The sequence below is a fragment of the Leishmania infantum genome, chromosome 34 (assembly GCF_000002875.2).
Source record: "Leishmania infantum JPCM5 genome chromosome 34".
Lineage (NCBI taxonomy): Eukaryota > Euglenozoa > Kinetoplastea > Trypanosomatida > Trypanosomatidae > Leishmania > Leishmania infantum.
The window spans coordinates 1,469,231-1,488,041 of record NC_009418.2 but is presented as its reverse complement, the minus strand read 5'-3'; the positions used below and the strand labels follow the sequence as shown (position 1 = coordinate 1,488,041).

The window sequence follows — 18,811 nt, the reverse complement described above, 5'->3', positions numbered from 1 at the left end:
GGAAAAAACTCTCCAGGCAGGTGCAATCCGTCTCAAGGGAGAGTAAAAGGAGAAGGCCGAGAGGAGGAAGGGGGGGTATGTACATTCGCTGAGAAAGACAACACAGAGAAACTAGATAAAAGACCATCTGGTGCAGAGGCCGACGCGTGGATGTGGGCGATCGGGTGACAGGAGGCGGAGCAGCCCGATTGTGCTTCACCGCGTGGCCCCTGCCCAGGACCCGGTCTTCTTTTCCGAAGTGTGCTTGCATGCGGCACAAATAAAAGCGCAAGCATCACCATCGCCACAAAACGAGGGAGAAGGGGTGGGTGAGGGTGTGGGCGACCGTCACCCGCGCACGCACTACACAACAAAAACGAAAAGAAGAGGTGAAGGAGGTCGTGGCTGTCATTTGCCCCTGGAAGAAACCACACACAAACGCACAGGCCACACGCGCGAAAACAGCTGACAACGCACGAAAAGGGAAGGGACAACGAAATGCACCCATGGGGCCCGGCGAGTCAACAACGCAGCTACCACACATAACGACTTGCAAAGGGAGGAATGGTGAAACCCCGCAGCACCTGCACCGGAGTCTGCGGTGGAGACGCGCCTAAAAGGTAAGCGCGAGAAAGGCGGCTTGTGTCTCCGCCCAATCAATCGTCCGAGTCCAGCAACAGCGCCACGCTCTCAAGCACCCACAAGGATGGGTGCACATCGGACGGGAGGTCCGCCATGAACACAAGACCCACACCAGCAGCATTGCGACGATCGCCGTTGACGTAGACCGGCGTCTTAAACGTGCCAACCGTCTTGACGCGCGAGGACTCGGTTGGCACAATCTGCATGACCGGCAGCTCGGTAATGAGCTGCTTCTTCAACTGCGGGGCCAGCGCACGCCTTTGAGGGTCCCAGCGGGCACCCTCTAGGTAGAGTCCGCTAACGTACGCGCCGTCCTCTGGTGCCGCTGTGACATCCTCCGGTCTTGCGAAGGCAGTAACCGTCGTCATTATCGTGGACCGGTCGAGCGGCCAGCGATACTTGCGGCACGTCACCTGCACAAGCGCGGAGAGGTATGAGTCGGGCACCATGAGACCCGAAAGCCACACGCACTTGGGCTCGCCATTCATGTTCCACGATAGGTACTGCTCGTAGCGACGCTGGAAATGCGCGATCCATCGCCCGAGGTTCTTTCGCGTCGCCGGTGCGTAGCGGCGCCATGACTGCGGCAGCTGACCGTTGTCGAGAGCAGACTCCAGCTCATCCAGCTCGCTGCTCATGCCAATAATACCTGACAACGCCTTTTTCAGCTCCTTCAGAGACGTCCTCATGACGTTCACAAGCCTGTTCCAGCGCTCCATCTCTTGCAGCAGCACCACCTGCGTCGGCTGCACCGCGTCGTGGCCATTCGCCGTCGCCCGCGTCGTCTCCTTGAGCAGCACCGCCTTCATGTCAAACGGCTCTGGGATCTGGGCGAGGATCTCCTCCGTGAACTTGGTCAGCTTCGCCTCGCGCGTCTCCCCGTCGACCGTGACGGTGCTGACGCGCGGCATCAGCTCAATCAAGCTAGACCACAACGTCTCTGTCGAGTGCCGCAGGTAGCCCGTCTCAGCGTTCGGGTGGAGTCCAAAGACGTCCGGCGCGTTCGCGTTCGGGAACGTGTCCACCTGCGCCACCATCTGACTTAGCGTGACCCGCTTCTCTGGGTCGGTGCTCCCGGATGGCAGGCAGTAGTCTGCTACGCCAGACTCGACAAAGAAGTGGAAGGGCTGGAAGGTGTCGAAAAGATAGTCTCCAAAGTACTCGGCGAGGTACGTCTGCACAATGCGGCGGTCCATGCTGTCCGTGACGCGCCCGCCGTACATGGCCTCGCCGACGAGGTAGCGCAGCGTGTCCCACGGAAGTGGGTCCTTGTTCAGGTACGCCTTGGTGAGGTACGTGTCCAGCAGTCGCATGGAAACCGTGAAGTCTGTTTCGTTGAAGTCGTAGATGACGTTCCAGCCGATCTTGCCGTACTTGCGCCGCTCCTGTACCACTGCGTGGAAGAAGGCCAAGGTGAAGACGAGGGGCCGAAATGCCCAGTGCGGGCAGACGTCCAGCTGATCCTCCGTGACCTTGGAGAGAGTGTTCTTCATGTTCATCTTGAGTCCGTTCGGTGGCTCATTCACCACCTTGAGGGAGCGCTGCAGGATGCCCATCGGGAACTGCTCAATCGGCTCTGTGGTGAGCCAGAGCCGGAACTGTTCATGCACTTGGGAGCAGTCCACCTTCTCCAGCATCTTCTCCATATCTTTCATCCACGCCGTCAGCAGGTGGCAGTTCTGCAGCAGAACCCAGTGCCCGCGCGTCGCGCCGACCTCGACAAGCCGCATGGCCTCCTCGCCCTGGCCCTGGCCGAGCGAGATGGAGCGCATCTTGTCCAGACCCACCTCCTTCGCGGCTAGCTTCACAATCTCATCCGTTGGGTTCGCACCGGGCGATACAATGCACACTATCGGCGACATGGAGGAGCTCTTCTCCAGTACCTCCTTGTAGCGCAGAATGGGCGGCATGACAAACTGCTCGCCCAGCAGGTCGCACGTGGAGATAAAATTCGTGACGGCGCTGTAAACGCGGTCTGACCGGAAGCAGCGCAGCAGACACAGCAGCTGAAACGCCGAAATTTTGTTCGAGTACCCGCACGGCAGCGGGTTGCAGTCCAGCTCCTCCGGCCGATCCAGCGCCGTCCACGCCTGCCATTCCTCCGCGTTGTCGGCAACGTCCTTGGTGAGGTGCTCGAACACGTCGACGGTGGTGCTTAGCTTGCAAACGTCGTTCCACTGCCGTTCCGTCAGCCAACGTACCGGGTTCGCCGGGAAACTCTTCGACGCCAGAACGCAGCCACGCAGAAAGAACTCCAGTTCGCTCTGCACCATGCGACCCTCTTGACCCAGCAGACGCACGGCCATCTGGAAGGACAGCATAACCTTGTCCTTGGCGAAGATGCCCATGCAGACATACGTGTACAGGTTGTATGTGAGGGTCTGAATAATGTTGCGCAGGCGGTCCTGAATCTCGAAGGAGGCGTCGCTTTTTGTGATGGAGTAGCCGAACACGTCGTAGAGGAAAGCAGAGAGCGAGTACTCGTACATCGGGTTTATGGCGGAGAGCTGAGAGATGACGAAGTACAGCACGGCGCCGCGCTTCGCCGCCGGGCGGTACTGCTGACGCGACTTCTCGGTTGTCCGCGCCGTCTCCTGCGCCTGATGCAGCTTGAGCTCCACCTCCGTCGCGCTGCTCTTCGTGTTTTCCAGGGTGGCGATGAGGTCGTCGTTATCGAGAATGTTGCCCGTCGCGAGGGTGAGTTCGCGAATGAGCGTGTTCTCGAGCTCCTTGAGCTGCGCGCGACTCTCGGCCATGGTCTGCACGAGCTCCTCGCTCTGTCGCTGCAGATCGCTGCGCTCGCTCGCGACGACGTAGTTGAGCAGCTGCGCCTCCAACCCGTCTTCGGTGACACCGTAGTTGATGACCAGCGTCTTGCCGAACACCTCTGCTGCATAGTTGGGGTTCGGCAGCTTCGTGCAGAGGTACAGCTTAAAGTTGTCATCCCATGGGATGTCCTTATCGCCGATGCGGATCAGTCGCTGGCCGGACTCGTAACGGAACTGCGGGTCGAGCACGGAGTCGATGATGGGGTCGATGAACTCGTCCACGTTTTCAAAGAGGAAGGGGTTGCCGTACTGGATGGCAAACTCGAGCTTCTTGAGGAAGTCGGGGTCGCTGAAGGTTGCCGTTTCGAAGCGGGTGTTGACCTGGTGCTGGCGCTTAATCCATCGAACCGCCTGCATCTGCGGATCGATGCAGAGCGGAAAGCGAATCTTGCCGGCGCGCTTGCCCTTGCCGGTGTAGTCCGTGCTCGCAGAGGTCAGAATACCGTTCTGCACCGACAGCGCATCGGACGGCAGTCCGTCGCTGGCCCACTGCGAAACCGCGACGTCGTTCGTCAGCAGCTGACGCACATCGAAGCCGTCTGTCAGCGGAATCCCGCGCGCGCGCAGGTCCGGTAGCCAGAAACTGTCCAGCGCCTCCTGGCGGTACGGGTACGTGAAGGCACCCAGGTACGAAAGAAAAGCTGCCCCCGCCAGGCAGTCGCCGACCAGGCGGCTGCGCGACGCGCTTAGAAGTTTCTTTTCCTCCGTCCACCGCACCCGCTCCGAGCTGAAGCCGTCAATCAGCTTGTGCGCCGCGTTGAGACGACGCTCCATCACGGACTTCTCCTCCTGCAGCCGCCGCGCTTCTGCCATGCCAGCTTCGAGTTGCTGCTCCAGCCGGTGCAGGCTTTCAGTGAGGCGGTCGATCTCGTCACGGCATGCCTGCAACTGCCGCTCCGCCACCTCCTTGGCTTTCTGCAACTGACGCACGAGCTCCTGCTTCGGAAACACTTCCTTGGCCACATTCCAGTACTGCTTCATCGCCTCCACCCAAATCATTAGCCCCGAGGCGGCCATGCTCACCTTCTTGAGGTCATTCGAGTTTACCGGGAATTCCTTCAGCACCTTGTTGATCTCGTTCATCTTCGCCTGGTTCAGAGTCGGCGTAAGGGTGTCGATGTCGACCAAGGAGCGAATGAAGTCCGCCTGGCCCATCATGATCTTGCCCGACTCCCACGTCGCCGGGACGCCCTTCACGATGCACACCATGCGCACCACGGCGACCACGTTGACAGACGGCTTCGCGAAAGAGCGCAGCTCTGTGATGCTCTTCGGGTCTATGTGTCGCACCGCCTCCATCGCCTCCTCCAGAGCCGGCATCGCCTGCTCCAGCACCACCTGCGCCTCTGCCGACTCCTTCTCGATCTCAGCATTCTGGATGTTAAGCTCCTCCTCCATCTTGAGCGACTCATCCTTGCGCACCTGATTCTTCTGCTGCTGCTCCGTGATCTCGCGCGTCATTTGGGCATTGATCTCCTGCTTCTCGCGCAATGTCACCTCCTTTTCGGCCAGCTCTTCCTTCAACACGTTCACCTCGGCCTCCGCATGCTGCAGCTTCTCCAGGCCGATCGTGAACTTCTTCACAATGTCGTCAATGTCCTCGCGTCGCGTCACGAGCAGCTTGGCATAGTTCGCCAGGAAGCTGAGGTAGTTCTTCGGGGTCACGTAATTGTGCCGCTTCAGCTCGTTCTGGTACTTACTCGACAACCTGTCCGCTGTCAGGTGCACGTGCACCATGTGCTCCACAATAGGCGTGCGCAGCTCATCCGGTAGTGTCTCCTCCGCAAGAACCTTGCGACCCACCGCCTCGAGCGCCTGCGCCGGCCACTTCTGGAACCAGTCGATCGTCGTGCTGTTGATGAGACTGGGAAAGTTGCGGCAGCGTGTGCGCAACGCGTCGCCAGAGGGGCTCATCGAGAGTACGACGTGCAGGTTGTCGCGGCAGCGCGCGATGAAGGATGTCCACTTGTTGTCCTTCGACGGGGCCAGCCCCGCCCCCTCGACGTCCTCCGCCACGCTGGCGTAGAGGGGCTCCTTCTCCTCTTCGGTGAAGAGAGCAGGAACCATGCCGGAGGCTAGCAGGTTGTTGATGTCCTCCAGGAAGCCTTCCTCCTTGACGTGGCCGTCCATGAAGAGAAAGATCATCTTCTGCCTCTCCACACCAACGTAGTGATACAGTTTCTTCAGGTCCTCGCGGAAGGCGTCCTTGCCGTAGTTGCGTGACAGCACAATCTCAAACACGCCCATCTTGCAAATGGACGCCGCGAGCTTCGTGAGAGATTGCTTGCCGCTGCCGCCAACGCCGACGAGGAGGCAGTGGCCGCGCGGAAGGGACAGGACACGCGTGATGCGCAGCAGGTGCTCGAGCGCCATGTCGAACATGACGAGGTTGATCTTCTTGACCGGGGTGTTGATCTCATCCATGATCGCCTCGACAAGCTGCCGCGCGCGTGCGTAGGAGGGGCCGAAGTCTTCGTAGATGTGCAGCGGCTCCAATTCACTGGCCGGCTCAAAGTCGCCGAAGTCGCCTAGCAGCAGTGGGTCTGCCATGACCGTCGCCGTCTCGCGCGGGAAGTGCTCCGAGACGCGCTCCTCGATCAAGCCGCACACAAACGCCTTGTCTTCCTCCTCGCCCATGCGGTCGACAAACACACGCATCACCTCGTTGCGCCACAGGCGCAGCAGGGCGCCGGTTGACGGAAACTTGTCCGGCGTCGCGCGGCAGAGTCCCTCGTAGATGCGGGACAGGTCGCGCAGGTTGAAGATGTAGTGGAACTTGGCCGGCGTTGCCGGCAGCGTCGCGACAAGGTCGACGTGCAGTTTCAGTGTCATGGACGTGATCGTCTTCGCGAACTCGGCGTCGACGGGCAGCGTCTTGTACGCGTCGGCGAGGATCTGCTGGTAGATGGTCTGGATCGCCTCCTCCTCAGGGAACAGAATGTTGAACACGGTGAAAAGAGAAACGAAGCGCGGGTCGAGCGCGTTTCGGCCACCGCCGGGTGGCGCCATCGCGGCGACGAACTGCGTGTCGCGCACGTTCTTGAAGAGCAGGTCTTTGCGGTCGTACCAGTGAAAGCTCTCGATGAGCAGCTTCAGAAAGGCGATCGGCTGCTGTGTGCCGTAGAGGTCCACCTTCGGCATGTTGATGTCGTCCACAAACACGATCAGCCTCTTCCGCGCAGGGGGGCCGAGGACGGTGTTCGTCCGCTTCTCGATGTTGTCCTCCAAGGTCCGCTGGGCATCGAGGGAGGTGGTGCGGGAGCTAAAGTTCATCTCAAGCAGCATCGCCTCCAGTTGGACGTCGTCACCGCTGACTTCGCTGCCGCTCTCGCTCGAAAGGACAGAGGACCACTTCAAATGCTGCAGGTACGACTGGATCGTCACCGTCTTCGCAGTGCCGCTCTCGCCAACAAACAGGACAGGGCTGCGGTTAAGCACAATCCTATTCAGCAGCCACATGTTCCGCTCCGTGTCCACCGTGGACACGAGTAGCGAGCTGAACGGCTGGCCGGGCTTCCGCTGAAACGGCTTCACGAGCACCTTCCACGGCTTCCACCGACTATCCTGCAGGTCGAAGTAGTAGTCGAACAAGGTGCGTGCCTCCGGCAGCGAGCCGGACCCGACAAAGCGAGTGAGGAAGTTGTCCCCGACGTCCTGCAGGTTCCAGCCGCTGATGCGTTTCAAAAAGCTGTCGAAGCGCAGCCGGTCCGGCCCAGAGCTGATGAAAGCACCAAAGCTCCACACGCAGGCGAAAATGAAGACGGATTGCAGCGCGCGCGGCTCCAGCGAGGCGTCTTTGGGCAGCACTGTGCACAGCATCGTCGTCAGCTGCTTCACCATGTTCAGCGCGTTCGTCGGCATCACCAGCTTCGGCGGCGGCGAGATCGTCCCCTCCTCGTCCGCGCCGTCCAAGACAAAGTTAGCCAGCGGCTGCACAAACTGATCCACCAGCTCCGCCAGCGTCTCCTGCTCATCGCGCGGGCGGCGCATCTTCCACGCGTGCATGAACGGCTTCCACCCGAGGTTGATTGGATCCAAGAAGACCATGCCGACACGCGAGACAGTCGCCGGCGAGGCGTACTGCAAGTCTCCCACCTCGAACAACAGAGAGCATTGAGGGTGCAGACGAATACGCTCGCCGTTCGGTAGCGTGAGCAGCTTGTTGTCGTCCATGACAGAGTTCATGTCCTCTACCCACTTCGCGTCCACGTCGCCGTCGAAGATGACGTACCGTCGCTCCCGCTCCGTCCCCTCCGCCGGTTTGTTGATGCTGCGGAAGATGTTCGAGAAGATACCGTCCGTCCAGTTGCGCGTCATCGGGTCCATCATACCGTACAGCGCGGACGTCGGCTGCGCCTTGGGGTTGATGACGTAGGACTTCGTCGTAAGGCCTAGCTCTGTCTGCGCTTTGCACAAGGTGTCGATCACAGTCGACTTGCCACCGCCGGTCGGGCCGACAACCATCGACGTGTGCCGGGTTTGCATCGTCTCGTACAGCTGCACCACCTTGTCGATCTGCTTCAGGTTAATCTGGAAGCCGCGCTCCTTCAGCACACTTGTGCTGGCCTTGGCGAGGTTCTCCTGCGGGACGCGCGTCGGGTCAAGCCCAGGGAACAAGTCTCCCATGAGGCCCTTGAACAGGGGCTCGTCTTGCGCAATGAACTTTGGCGCGTTCATGTCACGCAGCGCGCGCATGAGCACGGACTCCTCGGAGAGATCGGAGGAGCCACGCTTCAGCTGCCCCGCCATCACGAGCACCGCCTTCAGCGCGCGCAGACCCCAATCGTAGTGATGCTGCTTCGACAGCTGGCCCTTGGCAAGGGAGTAGAGGGTGACCATCTTGCGTGCCAGCTCCCGCGCGGTCGTGAAGCCCTCGGAGAAGAGCATGTTTTCAGCGATGAGCTCCATGTCCGGTACCACCATCACCACGGGGCGGAAGAGGGCCTTCAGATTGTCCGGCAGCTCCACGCGGCCAGCGTAGCCGGGGTTCATGGTGATGAATGTGCCGATCGTCGGCACCAGGCGGATGACGCTGTCGCCGAACAAAAACTCTTTGTCACCCGCTCGCAGCGCTGCCTGGATGGAGCGCAGCTGCTCCGACACGACCGACAGCACCGGCAGCTCAATTCGGTTAAATTCATCGAAGCAGCCCCAAGAGCCAGTCTGCGAGAGCCCAGAGAAGATGGTACCCATCGCCTTGTAATCGAGGCCCTCGCCGCAGTTGAAGACGACGCACTGGATCGCCATGGCCTTGGCGAGATCCTTCACCGACTCCGTTTTGCCCGTGCCCGCCGGACCGCCCGGTGCACCGCCAAGGCAGAACGTCAGCGCCTGCGTCAGCGTCATGAAGCAGCGATCCGTCAGCGGCGTGATGACAAGGCGCCCGTTCAGACCCATGTACTCGAACCCGTAGCGGAAGCGGCCTGTGCACTGCGCGATCGTGCAGGTGTCAACGGCCTTCTCCCAGTAGAAGCGGAGTTGCGACTCCCAGTCAAACTCACGGGCGTCCGTCACCGAGTCACGGACAAACCGGTCGACAATGTCGCGACCGTGCACGTCGACAATGATGAGCGTGTTTATCTTCTTTCGGTACTGCTTGTTCATGTCCTTATCCATCTCGGCTACCAGGTCGATAAGCTGGCGGCTCAGGGACGCAGAGAGCTCTTTCACGGCGCTGCGCTTCCCCTTGTGTACCTGCGCAAAGGCGTACTCCACCTCGTAAGTCCAGAACACCTTCGCGCCAGTGAGCGCCACCATTCCGTGATACTGCTTCACCCACTCCAGTCGCTGCATTTTCGGGTAGTGGAAGACGCCGGCCTTCAGGATGTCGTGTAAGGACTGCTTCGACTCGTCGAGGACGGCCTGCAGCCACTCCTCCACCGGGCGCCCGTCCGTCTTCACCGGCGTGCCAAAGTCGAGTCGTTCGCCCTCCTGCGACTCCACACCGCAGATGGTCTCGTCGCGCTCGCTTTTGAATACGAGCTGGGCGCAGTTGTCGAACATCTTCAGCATGTGATCCTGCACCGCCCTGGCGCTGCTCGTCGCGAGAATCGACAGCAGCTCATCGTCGGAGATGAAGTAGAACCGCGGAAAAAGACAGCGCTTTGACTCCAGGTAGTTCGAGAGGTCCTTCTGGCACTCCTCCAGCTTCTCCTCCAAGTACCGCAGCTCCTCCAGCCGACCCGTGACATTGCAGCAGTGGCTCACGTTCGGCGAGGCGCTCGTGTCTTGCATGATACGCACAAACTTCTTATCAAGGTCGTTGAACTTGGAGGCCTCCCTGGGCAGCTGCTGCGCAATGTCGTCGTTGCCCTTGAAGATGGACTCGAGGTACTGCCACTTCTGCTGCACCGTCACCCACAAGGTGATGACATCGCTTATGACAGACAAGCGGCGCTCCCACGTCTTGACCTCCTCCGCGAACGGCTGCGCCCACTTGACGTTGGCGATGGACTGCACCTTGAGCATGTTGTCGTCCACCGCCTCCTGAATCTCACTCGTGTCCGTGAGGACGTCGCACCGGGCAGTGCCTTTGCGCGGCGCGTACGGAACAGGGGTGAACACCTTCTCGGCCCAGTATTGCTTGATGGCGCGGATCTCCTGCTCGATGCCCTGCTCTCGAGCCGCCGCCAGCACGACATGGTCCACTTCCTCTATGTAGCGGAACAGCTCCATCGCGATGAGCTCGCTGAGGTTGATTTGCTCGTAGTTGAAGCTCTTGTCAGTCACCCGCATGAGCTCTGTCCAGTGGCGCGCCTTGAGTGCCGGGCTCTTCAGCTTCGCCAGCAGCGGCAGCGAGTTTTGGAAGTTGAGGATGAGCTGATGCACGGCAGGGAAGGGGTTGATGGTGCCGTACTGCTTCCCCAGAACGCGCGCCTGCTTGGCTCGCTCCTCGGTTGTCGCCTCTAGGTCGGACAGCAGCAGGTCCTTCCAGCTGCTCCGGTTCCAGCGGCGCAGGTCGCTCATCCAGTGCTCGTAAAGATCGTAGACGGTCCCCACCTTCGTCAGCTCCTCGTTCAGTTGCTGCAGACACGTGTGCGTCGTCAGCGGGAGGTCGAAGAGATTCTCGGCCTTGACGAGCTGGTCGCGCTTCATTTGCAGCTCGCTGAGGCGTTGCCGCCACTGCTTCTTCGACTCGTTCCCAGCGGCGAGGTCGATGTCGTCGCGGCCGGGCCCGGTGCAGCGGAACTCCTGCAGCACCTTCCTTCCCTCATCAAGGAACTTGCTCACCTCTTGCACCGTCAGCTCGCGGAACTGCACCTTGCGAGGCTCCAGCGCAATGCCGGTCTGATGCACGCGGGCCAGGGTGCAGGACCACATGTCCTGCAGGCTCATCGCTAATTTCACCATCCCGGCGTCCAGCGGGACGCCGTAGTGCTGGAGCGAACTATATACATACTCAATCTCACGCACCGCCTGCTCCATCTCGAGCGACGACGTTCGCGCGTTGTGCATCACCTCCAGCACAAACTTCAGGTCCGCGATGTTGTCGCACGGCCGCATCAGATCCTCGTTGATCTTTCTGATGGTGTTGTGGCGCTGCATCATACGGACACGCACTGTGTCACTCAGCTGTGCGCCCTCCATCGCCACCCACTGATACACGTGCCCGACAAGTTCCGTGTAGAAGGGTGTCTCGTCGCACCGCATGAAGCCAAAGTCGTGCACGTGGCTCTCCTCGTCGAAGTCGCGGATCATATTGAAGTAGAGCTGGAACTTGGCGTCGTAGTCGATCCACTGCAGCTGGCTCTTGGCCTGCTGCTCCACGGAGATCTTCTTGTCGGCCAGGAAGACGAAGCGATACCGCTGCAGCATCTTGATGTTCGTCGCCAAGGCGCCGAGGTGGGTCTGGATAGTTCGGTTCACCAGCGCCTGCAGCTTGTAGACTTGGGGCAGGTTGTAGATGTCCTGGTAGTACGTAAAGAGCGTCATGTATTCCTCCTCCGCCGGCCGCGGGATGATCTCACCCTGCGTGAACTCCAGGCACGTCCCGCGCATCCAGCGCTGAAAGTGCTTCGTGGTCTCGATGATGCCGGCTTGGATCTTGTGGAAGGCGGTCGTGATCTCTTGCTGCTGGGGCGTGTACGTCGGCTCGCTCGTGAGGAGAACGGTCACCTTGAAGAGCGGAGGCGGCCGGGCCGAAGCGCGCGAGGACGTCGTATACCCGACCAGCTTCGCGAAGCTCGCCAGTGACTTGAGCACCATCGTCGTTAGCGCGCGCCAGATGCGCTGCTCCCAGTGGCTGTAGTAGGGCACCAAGCTGGCGCACCTCCCGGTGTGGGTGCCCAGCAGCTGACCCTCAACTTTGGTGAGCAGTGGCTTTGCCGTGCGGTAGGCCCGCATGCAGCGCTCCAGCTGTTCGACACGGCGCCGCTCGATGATGTCGACGAGGGTTTGCAGCTCCGGCAGCTCCCCGCCCGCCTGCAGAAACTCGCGATACTCGGGGATCAGGCGCGTGGAAGCGATCTTGTTCACCACCTGCGTCTGAAGGCTGTCTGCGCTCTTGCGCACCTCGCGGCTGACGTTGCGAAACTTGGTGATGGCCTTTTCGCAGTTGCTCACAAAGTCGGGGATGGAGAGGCTGGTCCAGTTGATGTCGAGGAGGCCCGGCTCCAGCGCCTGCTTCAGCTCGTGCACCTCGGCGGCGAGGATAGCGCGCTCAGGCCCCGCCAGCGCGCCCAGCTCGTAGTTGAAGCTGACCAGCATCGCATTCAGCGCATCCACATATCCGTGGTAGGCCTCATCTTGGAGAGAAATGTGCAGGAGCGCCTTTGGGACTTCGAAGCCCAGCCGGTCAAGGTACTTTGTTTCGCGAATAATGTCGAAGATGGACCAGTTGAAGTTGACTCTGTACGTGCCATCCGGGTCGGCACGAAGGATGTTCCACTTGAGAGACGCCGGGGCTGGCACCCGCACCTCTTCTCGCCATTTCAAGAAGCGCGCCGTCGAATAATTCTTCATCTGCCGCGACGCCTCCACGTACTTGGCCTTCACCTGCTGCCCCACCGACGACTTGAGCATCCCCTCGTGCTGGAAGCGCACAATCGGTTTCTTGAGGCGATGGAAAAGGGACATGCTCCAGTGAATAGCGCCGGCGACAGGAGGTTGGTTCTTGGAGAGCGGCGGCGCCTCCTTCTGGTCCTGGAAAATGCGCCGCACGTTCTCCACCTCGGTAAAGTACTGAGCGAGAATACGGTCCGTCTTCTCCAACAGCAGCGCCGAAATGTCGAGGGAGTTGCCGCCGCGGTCGGGGCGGGTGCGGATGCGTTTAAACGACACGAGAAGCTCAAAGGCGGACTCCGCGCTGCGCAGGTCATCGTCGAAGATACGATTGATGAAGAGCGAGACCTCGTGGTCGAGGCTCGTGACGGCAGTCAGAAAGCCGGAGAAGACGACCTGCCAATTGTGCGTTGCGCGCCTCTCGAACGGGTCGAAGGTGAGCGTGCCGAAGGGGCGCTTGAGCTTCTCCACATCCTTGAGGATGCGCTCAATGTCGGTGGCGTCCGTCAGCACCGTCTTCAGCTGCGCGCTCAGGACGGTGGTGTAGTACTCCACCGTCTCAATAACCTCCAGCAGGTCCGTGCATCGGTCTGACATGTAGTCCGTCACGTCAAAGAGACGACGCTCGTCGAAGCTCCAGTGCTGCTCGCGCTCCGAGCTGTTAATCTCCTCCTGCACACTCTTGTATGCCGCCTTCCACTTGATCAGGCACTGCTGGCCTTCCGTTACCTTCACCTTTGCCACCCCCGACGGCAACGTCAGCACTGTTCGGAAGTCGATGTGCTCGCTTACCTTCTGCGCAATCAGCCGCGCAATCTTCTCCAGAAGACCGACCATGCGCTCCTCCGTGGAGTAGAAGCGCGAGATAATCCAGACCATCCGCAGCGCCGTCATCATGGAGAAGAGCGTGTCGATGATGGGCTGCAGCGACCCTAGCTTCGGGTCCACGCTGTGCAGCGTGCGGAAATGCCGGTCGAGTGTGCCGAGGAACTTCACGTTGTCCTTCGACTCCGAGTGCATGCGGAAGAACTGCTGCAGCGTCAAGTCGATCATCGTGGCCGAGGTGCAGCCCGCCTCCTTGGCGATCCTCAAAATGAACTTTGCCTGCGAAGAGTTCAGCTGCTCGTAGAGGGCGCTGATTGTGCTGTACCGTTCACGCCAGTACTCGATCTCGCCCAGAGGGCCCTCCTTTTGCGGCTCCACGGACATGGCGTAGCTGATCTCCGCCTGCCACTGTGACACCGTCGCATCCACCTGACGCAGCACGTCCTTGTTACTCAGCACCGCCTGCAGCTGGGCATCGCTGTACTCCAATGCATATAAATCCTGAGGAATGAGCAGCTTGCGCTCCGCGCCTACCTGGTTAATGAAGCCCTCCAGCTGCGTACCGAGACGATTGATCCAGCTGTGAATATCGGCGTAAAGCTGGCGATTGCTGCCGGTGGCGGTGACGCCGTCCGCAGCGTCCGCCCCGCTGCCCGTCTCTGCTGCCCCGCCTTGGGTGATCGACGTGGCGCTGGCACCGCCGTTTAGTGCAAGGGCCATGAGCGCCTTCCGCTTCCCAGCCGCCTGCCCCATGTCCTGCAGCATCGGCGCGAAAACCTCCATCAGCAATACATAAAAAGAGTTGAGGGACGGCACCTGCGTGCCAGACAACTCAAAGGCGAAGTGTATCGGATTCTTCGGGTTGGTCGCCCAGTCCGCTGCGTCCTCCGCTGTGATTTCTCGGTGATCCACACGCACGAAGAAGAGGCAGCGGCTGTGGTCTGGGGCGTACAGAGTAGAGCAGGCAATGTTGGCGTTGTAAACTGCGCCAGAGGATATGCGCAGCCTCTGCCCTCTGCCGCCACCGTCGCCGGTGTGATGTTGAGGAGGAGGGGCATCGGCGGCGTGCTGAAGCGGATCCTTGGAGTGGCCGTCAATCGGCTCCTTTTCCCGTGCCACAATGACGAAGCTCGACTCCAACATACTGTCGACCGTCCCAAACGTGGAAAGCACGGTGTCCACGTTGTCCCTGTCGCGGAACAGATCCTTGAGGGAGTCATCCGTGACGCCGTTGAGGCTTCTGCAAATCTGCCCGAACACCCACAACAGGCGGGGGTCCGTTTCCGCATTTGTGGTCATTCTGGCCTGTCAACGTCTTCTTCGCCTGGGTCTCTGCGTCGCACAGCACACGCCAACGTCTCGGGAAACGCACACTTGCAGAAGCTGGTGGAGGCGACCACAATACAGTACGGTATGCAGTCGAAGCAGGGAAGCACCTCGATGATGAAGGACGAGACGCGAGAATGATCACCAGCCTACAAACACACACACAGGAAAGGTGTCAGACAAAACTGTGCAGGGCGAGTTGTGCCAGACGCTCCGCGTCAAAACAAGACGTAAAGGCGGAAGCTGGCAAGCGGGGAGGGGGGCTGCGAAGGCGAAACGGCTGTCCCTGTGGTACACTCTTTGTGTCGACCCCCACGAGAGAAAAAGTTCGGATTCTGCGCCACCGTCGTGTGCCGTCGTGTGTGAGTGCGATGGGCCTGATAGGGACGCCGGAAATGTGCGCTGAGACTGCAGTGAAATCCACTCGCCCTTGTCTCGTTCTGACTTTCTTTGCCTTTTTCGCCTTTTCCTTCCTATAATGGGCACGCTTCACCTGCGCCGCAGATCAGTTGTGCGGGGCGCACCCAGACAGCACAGGCACGGAAGCGGAGAGACGAGGAGAAGAGGAGAGGGGACAATTTTCACGCGTCGCGGTGGCACCATGTCCATCACGGATCGAGGCAGCGGTACAGGCGGGAAAGGGTGGTGCTGATGGGAGGGCGGAAGCAGTGGCGCACTCTCTCCTCCATCGCACTACACACCTGAAAGTGCATGACCACGCTGGCGTTCAGGGGTCGTCACCGACTTGAGTCTGATTCATTCGTCTCTTCGTCTTGGCCACATATCAAAGGGAAGGAAAGGGGGCGTAACCGGCATAGCAGCCGCAGCGGTGAAGCACGTAAGCACTTCAGGTGAATACACGCACACACAAAAACAAGATACACTTGCAGTTCCAAAGGAAAAGGCTAAAAAACGGATTCGAAAGAAAAAAAAAAGAACATCGCCGCAACGCTTCTGTCTCCTCAGCGTGTCGATTTGACCCGCGAACACGTCACGGAGTATACGCATGCTACCACCGCTCGCCCTACCCCATGTGGTACTGCGGCTGCATCATCGTTCTCGACGGCCAGCCGTCTGTTTTTTTTTTTTGGATCGGGCCGACACATCCAGTCGGCACTTCGTTTGTTCCCTTGCCTCTTCATTGCATACGTGTTGCGCGGTCGGCGCCAGGTGCACCCACCTGCACTGCATGCCTTGATCCAGGCGGGCCGCGTGCAGGGTCCGGCTCGAGAGCAGGAGACGATGGCGTCTCTGTCGTGCGGGTGATATGGAAGGGGCCCAGCCGCATGTCGGGTGACCTCAACGGAGTGGGTCAGCCACCCTCAGGTCAGGGCCTTCTGAGGCCTCGGACTACGGTTCTGTGTGCTATGCATAGCCCTCTGAGTCGCTTCAAGCCGCTACTTTTCACAATGTGGTGTGGAGGCGTTCCACATGGAAGTCTGGTGGACTCGGTGGTGCAGCCTCGGGGGTGCTCTCGTCATGCTTCCGGCATCTGCGCCTCATCAGCGCACACCGATCGGCGGGAGGAAATAGGGCCACCTGTTGCACACGTGCACTGTGGCGTTGATCGGGAAGCATCTCTCCGCGCCTCGTTCGCTCATCCCAATTGCTCTTCGCACCACTTCAAGCCTTGCTCGGAGGCGAAACACCACACCGGCCATGCTTGACAACTCGCGCGCACTGCGCTCGCACCAGTGGACTTCGAAGCCGATTGGGAGCCACACCAATATCGAAAAGAGAAGGAACAGGTGAGAACACCTGCTGTACATCGTCAATGGAGGCTGGGCAGTCCGGCATCGTAGGTGGCACGAAGCTGCGTGTCGGAGAGAACGCTGTAGGCGTTTCCCAGAAGCTGGAATGCCTCGAGCGCGGCTCGCCGATCGCTCTCCGCTGCACCGACGAGTCGGTCTGGGTGCAGCTGAAGGGTGAGTCGTCGATAGCGCCTTCGGATCTCAGCCGCGGAGGCGTTGCTGGAGACGCCCAGGACGTCGTAGTGCGTCCGCAGTGATGGCGGAAGCTCCGCGTCGGTAAACTTCCGCTCCCGAGCACCCGATCTGCGGGTGTTGCTGCAGAAGCTCTCCCTCGGTGACGAACGCAGCGGTGCTGACGCTGATGGGAACGATTTGAATACCGGCGCAGAGTTCCTCTTTACCTCTGCTTCCACCTGTGCGGCGTTGTAGCGCGAACGCTGCACCCGCAGCTCATCAAAGAGAGCGCCGACCCTCACGTTCAGATGCTTCGATACGGCGAGGTCTGCAGCCGCCTCAGCCTCTCTGCTCATCATCGCAAAGGCGTCGGCCCGTAACCGAAACGCGAGTGCACATTGCGGGTCACACTGCACGCACCGCGAGGCTTCGTGCACCACCTCCAGCGGCTGTCCGCGCATCCACTGGGCCTGGGTGCGCACCAGATAGAGCTCGGCGTGCACAAGCCTTGTGACCTCTGGCATGCGCAGCATCTCGGCCGTCACCGACAGCGCCTTTGGGTAGTCGCTGGCAGACATGGCAGCATCGACGTGCTGCCGCTGTGCCTCGAATGAGAGTACAAACTCGGCAAACAGGCGTGCCGGCGCGTAAGAGGGGCTGAGTCTCAGTGCACGCTGCAGCAGAGCCGCAGATATGTTGAGGTACGCACTGCCAGACATGAACGAAGCCTTGGCGAGCAGAGTCGTGGAGAAAACATAGTGAGAGACGAAATTGTCCCAGAGCTGCGCGTGCTCGACGGGCGCGGTAGAGAGCACCTCCCACGGCGGCGGCTCAGGGAGAGAAGCGAGGTAGGGCAGCAGCAGTCCTCGGGCCGCCTTCGGGTCGTCCATCTCGAGTCTAACGAAAGCAAGCATGGCGCACAACGGAGTCGCCTGCACCCAACTCTGTGCGGTCGTACTACTGTCGATGATCTGCGCGGCCTCCACCCAACGCCGCGCCGCCACGCACTGGCGAAAGGACGCCAAAGACGATAGGGTGTCTTGCCGTGTTGCGAAGAGCGGCAGCGACGGTATGCCGCCGAATTCTTTCGACGGCGTATCGCCTCCAGCGCTCAGCACAGTCGGCACACTCGCCATCAGCACTGCCGCATCGCTGTACAGCTCGCGCATGACAAGCGCGCCTAGCAGTGCTTGTACGACACGGCTATGCAGCACCTCATCAGGCATGCCGCGCGACGAGAAGCTGCTGTCGCCTTGCAAGTGTCGGTAAAGTGCCAGAGTAGCTGTGCCGTCCTCGCAGCACTCCTTGAACCGCAGCAAGGCATAGCTGCAGAGGCAGCGGTGGCTGAGAAGGTGCAGACGGCATTTTTCTCCCCCCGCCTCCACCCTGGCCGCCCCATTGCGGATAGTGAGAAGGGAAGAGGCAACAAAGTACACATCGACGTACTGCTGCCGCGACAGCAGCGACTCCACGGTGCCGGTGTGGCAGAGGTGAGACTCCTTTTGCGGCTCGGGCACGCCCTTCTTCAGAACCAGCGTCGCAGGATCGTCACTGCTGGCCAGCTTGCTTGTAGTGAAGGGCGGTGAAGTAGACTTGATGGGCTCTAGTGGGAACGGAAGGCACGGCCGATCCTCTGCAACCGGAAATTCGACCTCACGGGGTGTCTTTCGGATCGCGCACCGCGTCTCTTCTACGACTCTGCTGGATTCCGGCAGCTTCGCGCCTGCGTTGGAATTGCCGCTACGCAGGATCGGCGCTGGCGGTCGCAACTCCGGTAGTGTCACTGAAGGAGAGACGCGTCGCGGGTAGGTCTCTGAAATGTGTCGCGCGTTGGCCAGCGTTGCCGCCGCTGGCACGTCGGCTAGTGCTGAACTTCGGACACACGAGGTACGAGAGGAGCCGTGTGTGGCGCGGTGCATGAAGAGCGAGACGAGCAGCAGCGAAGGCACGAACAAACAGATCAGGCCACGCGCACAAACGGCGTACGAGGATGCAAAGGGAAGAGAGAGGGCAGTGGCTCCCAATAGGCGGAGGACACGGGGCCCGCCTTTTCCTTTCGGAAAGACCATGCGGCACACGCACGCGATGAGCAACACGCACAAGTGGGAAAAGAGGGTGTAGGTGGGTTTGTGGCAGAGTGACACGGGATAGAGAGAGCAATATGGGATGCGGTGTACGCAGAACAGCATTCAAGGCGGCACCTCCAAATTGGAAAGCAACGCCTTGCAGGCACGGCATCGTTGGAGAGCTATCGGCGACGGCAGCGAGAGCTGCAAAACTCGCTTG

General features: G+C 60.4%; 2 protein-coding genes across 2 annotated transcripts; both read right to left on the bottom strand.

Annotated features, from left to right (window-relative positions):
• Window positions 1-635: 635 nt before the first annotated feature.
• LINJ_34_3690 (putative dynein heavy chain) lies at window positions 636-14,573 on the bottom strand (the record flags this gene model as incomplete). Its single annotated transcript, XM_001468689.2, has 1 exon — window positions 636-14,573. The coding sequence occupies one exon, from the start codon at window positions 14,571-14,573 to the stop codon at window positions 636-638; it is 13,938 nt and encodes a 4,645-aa protein (XP_001468726.2).
• A 1,798-nt stretch (window positions 14,574-16,371) lies between these two features.
• LINJ_34_3680 (conserved hypothetical protein) lies at window positions 16,372-18,714 on the bottom strand (the record flags this gene model as incomplete). Its single annotated transcript, XM_001468688.1, has 1 exon — window positions 16,372-18,714. The coding sequence occupies one exon, from the start codon at window positions 18,712-18,714 to the stop codon at window positions 16,372-16,374; it is 2,343 nt and encodes a 780-aa protein (XP_001468725.1).
• Window positions 18,715-18,811: the final 97 nt, after the last annotated feature.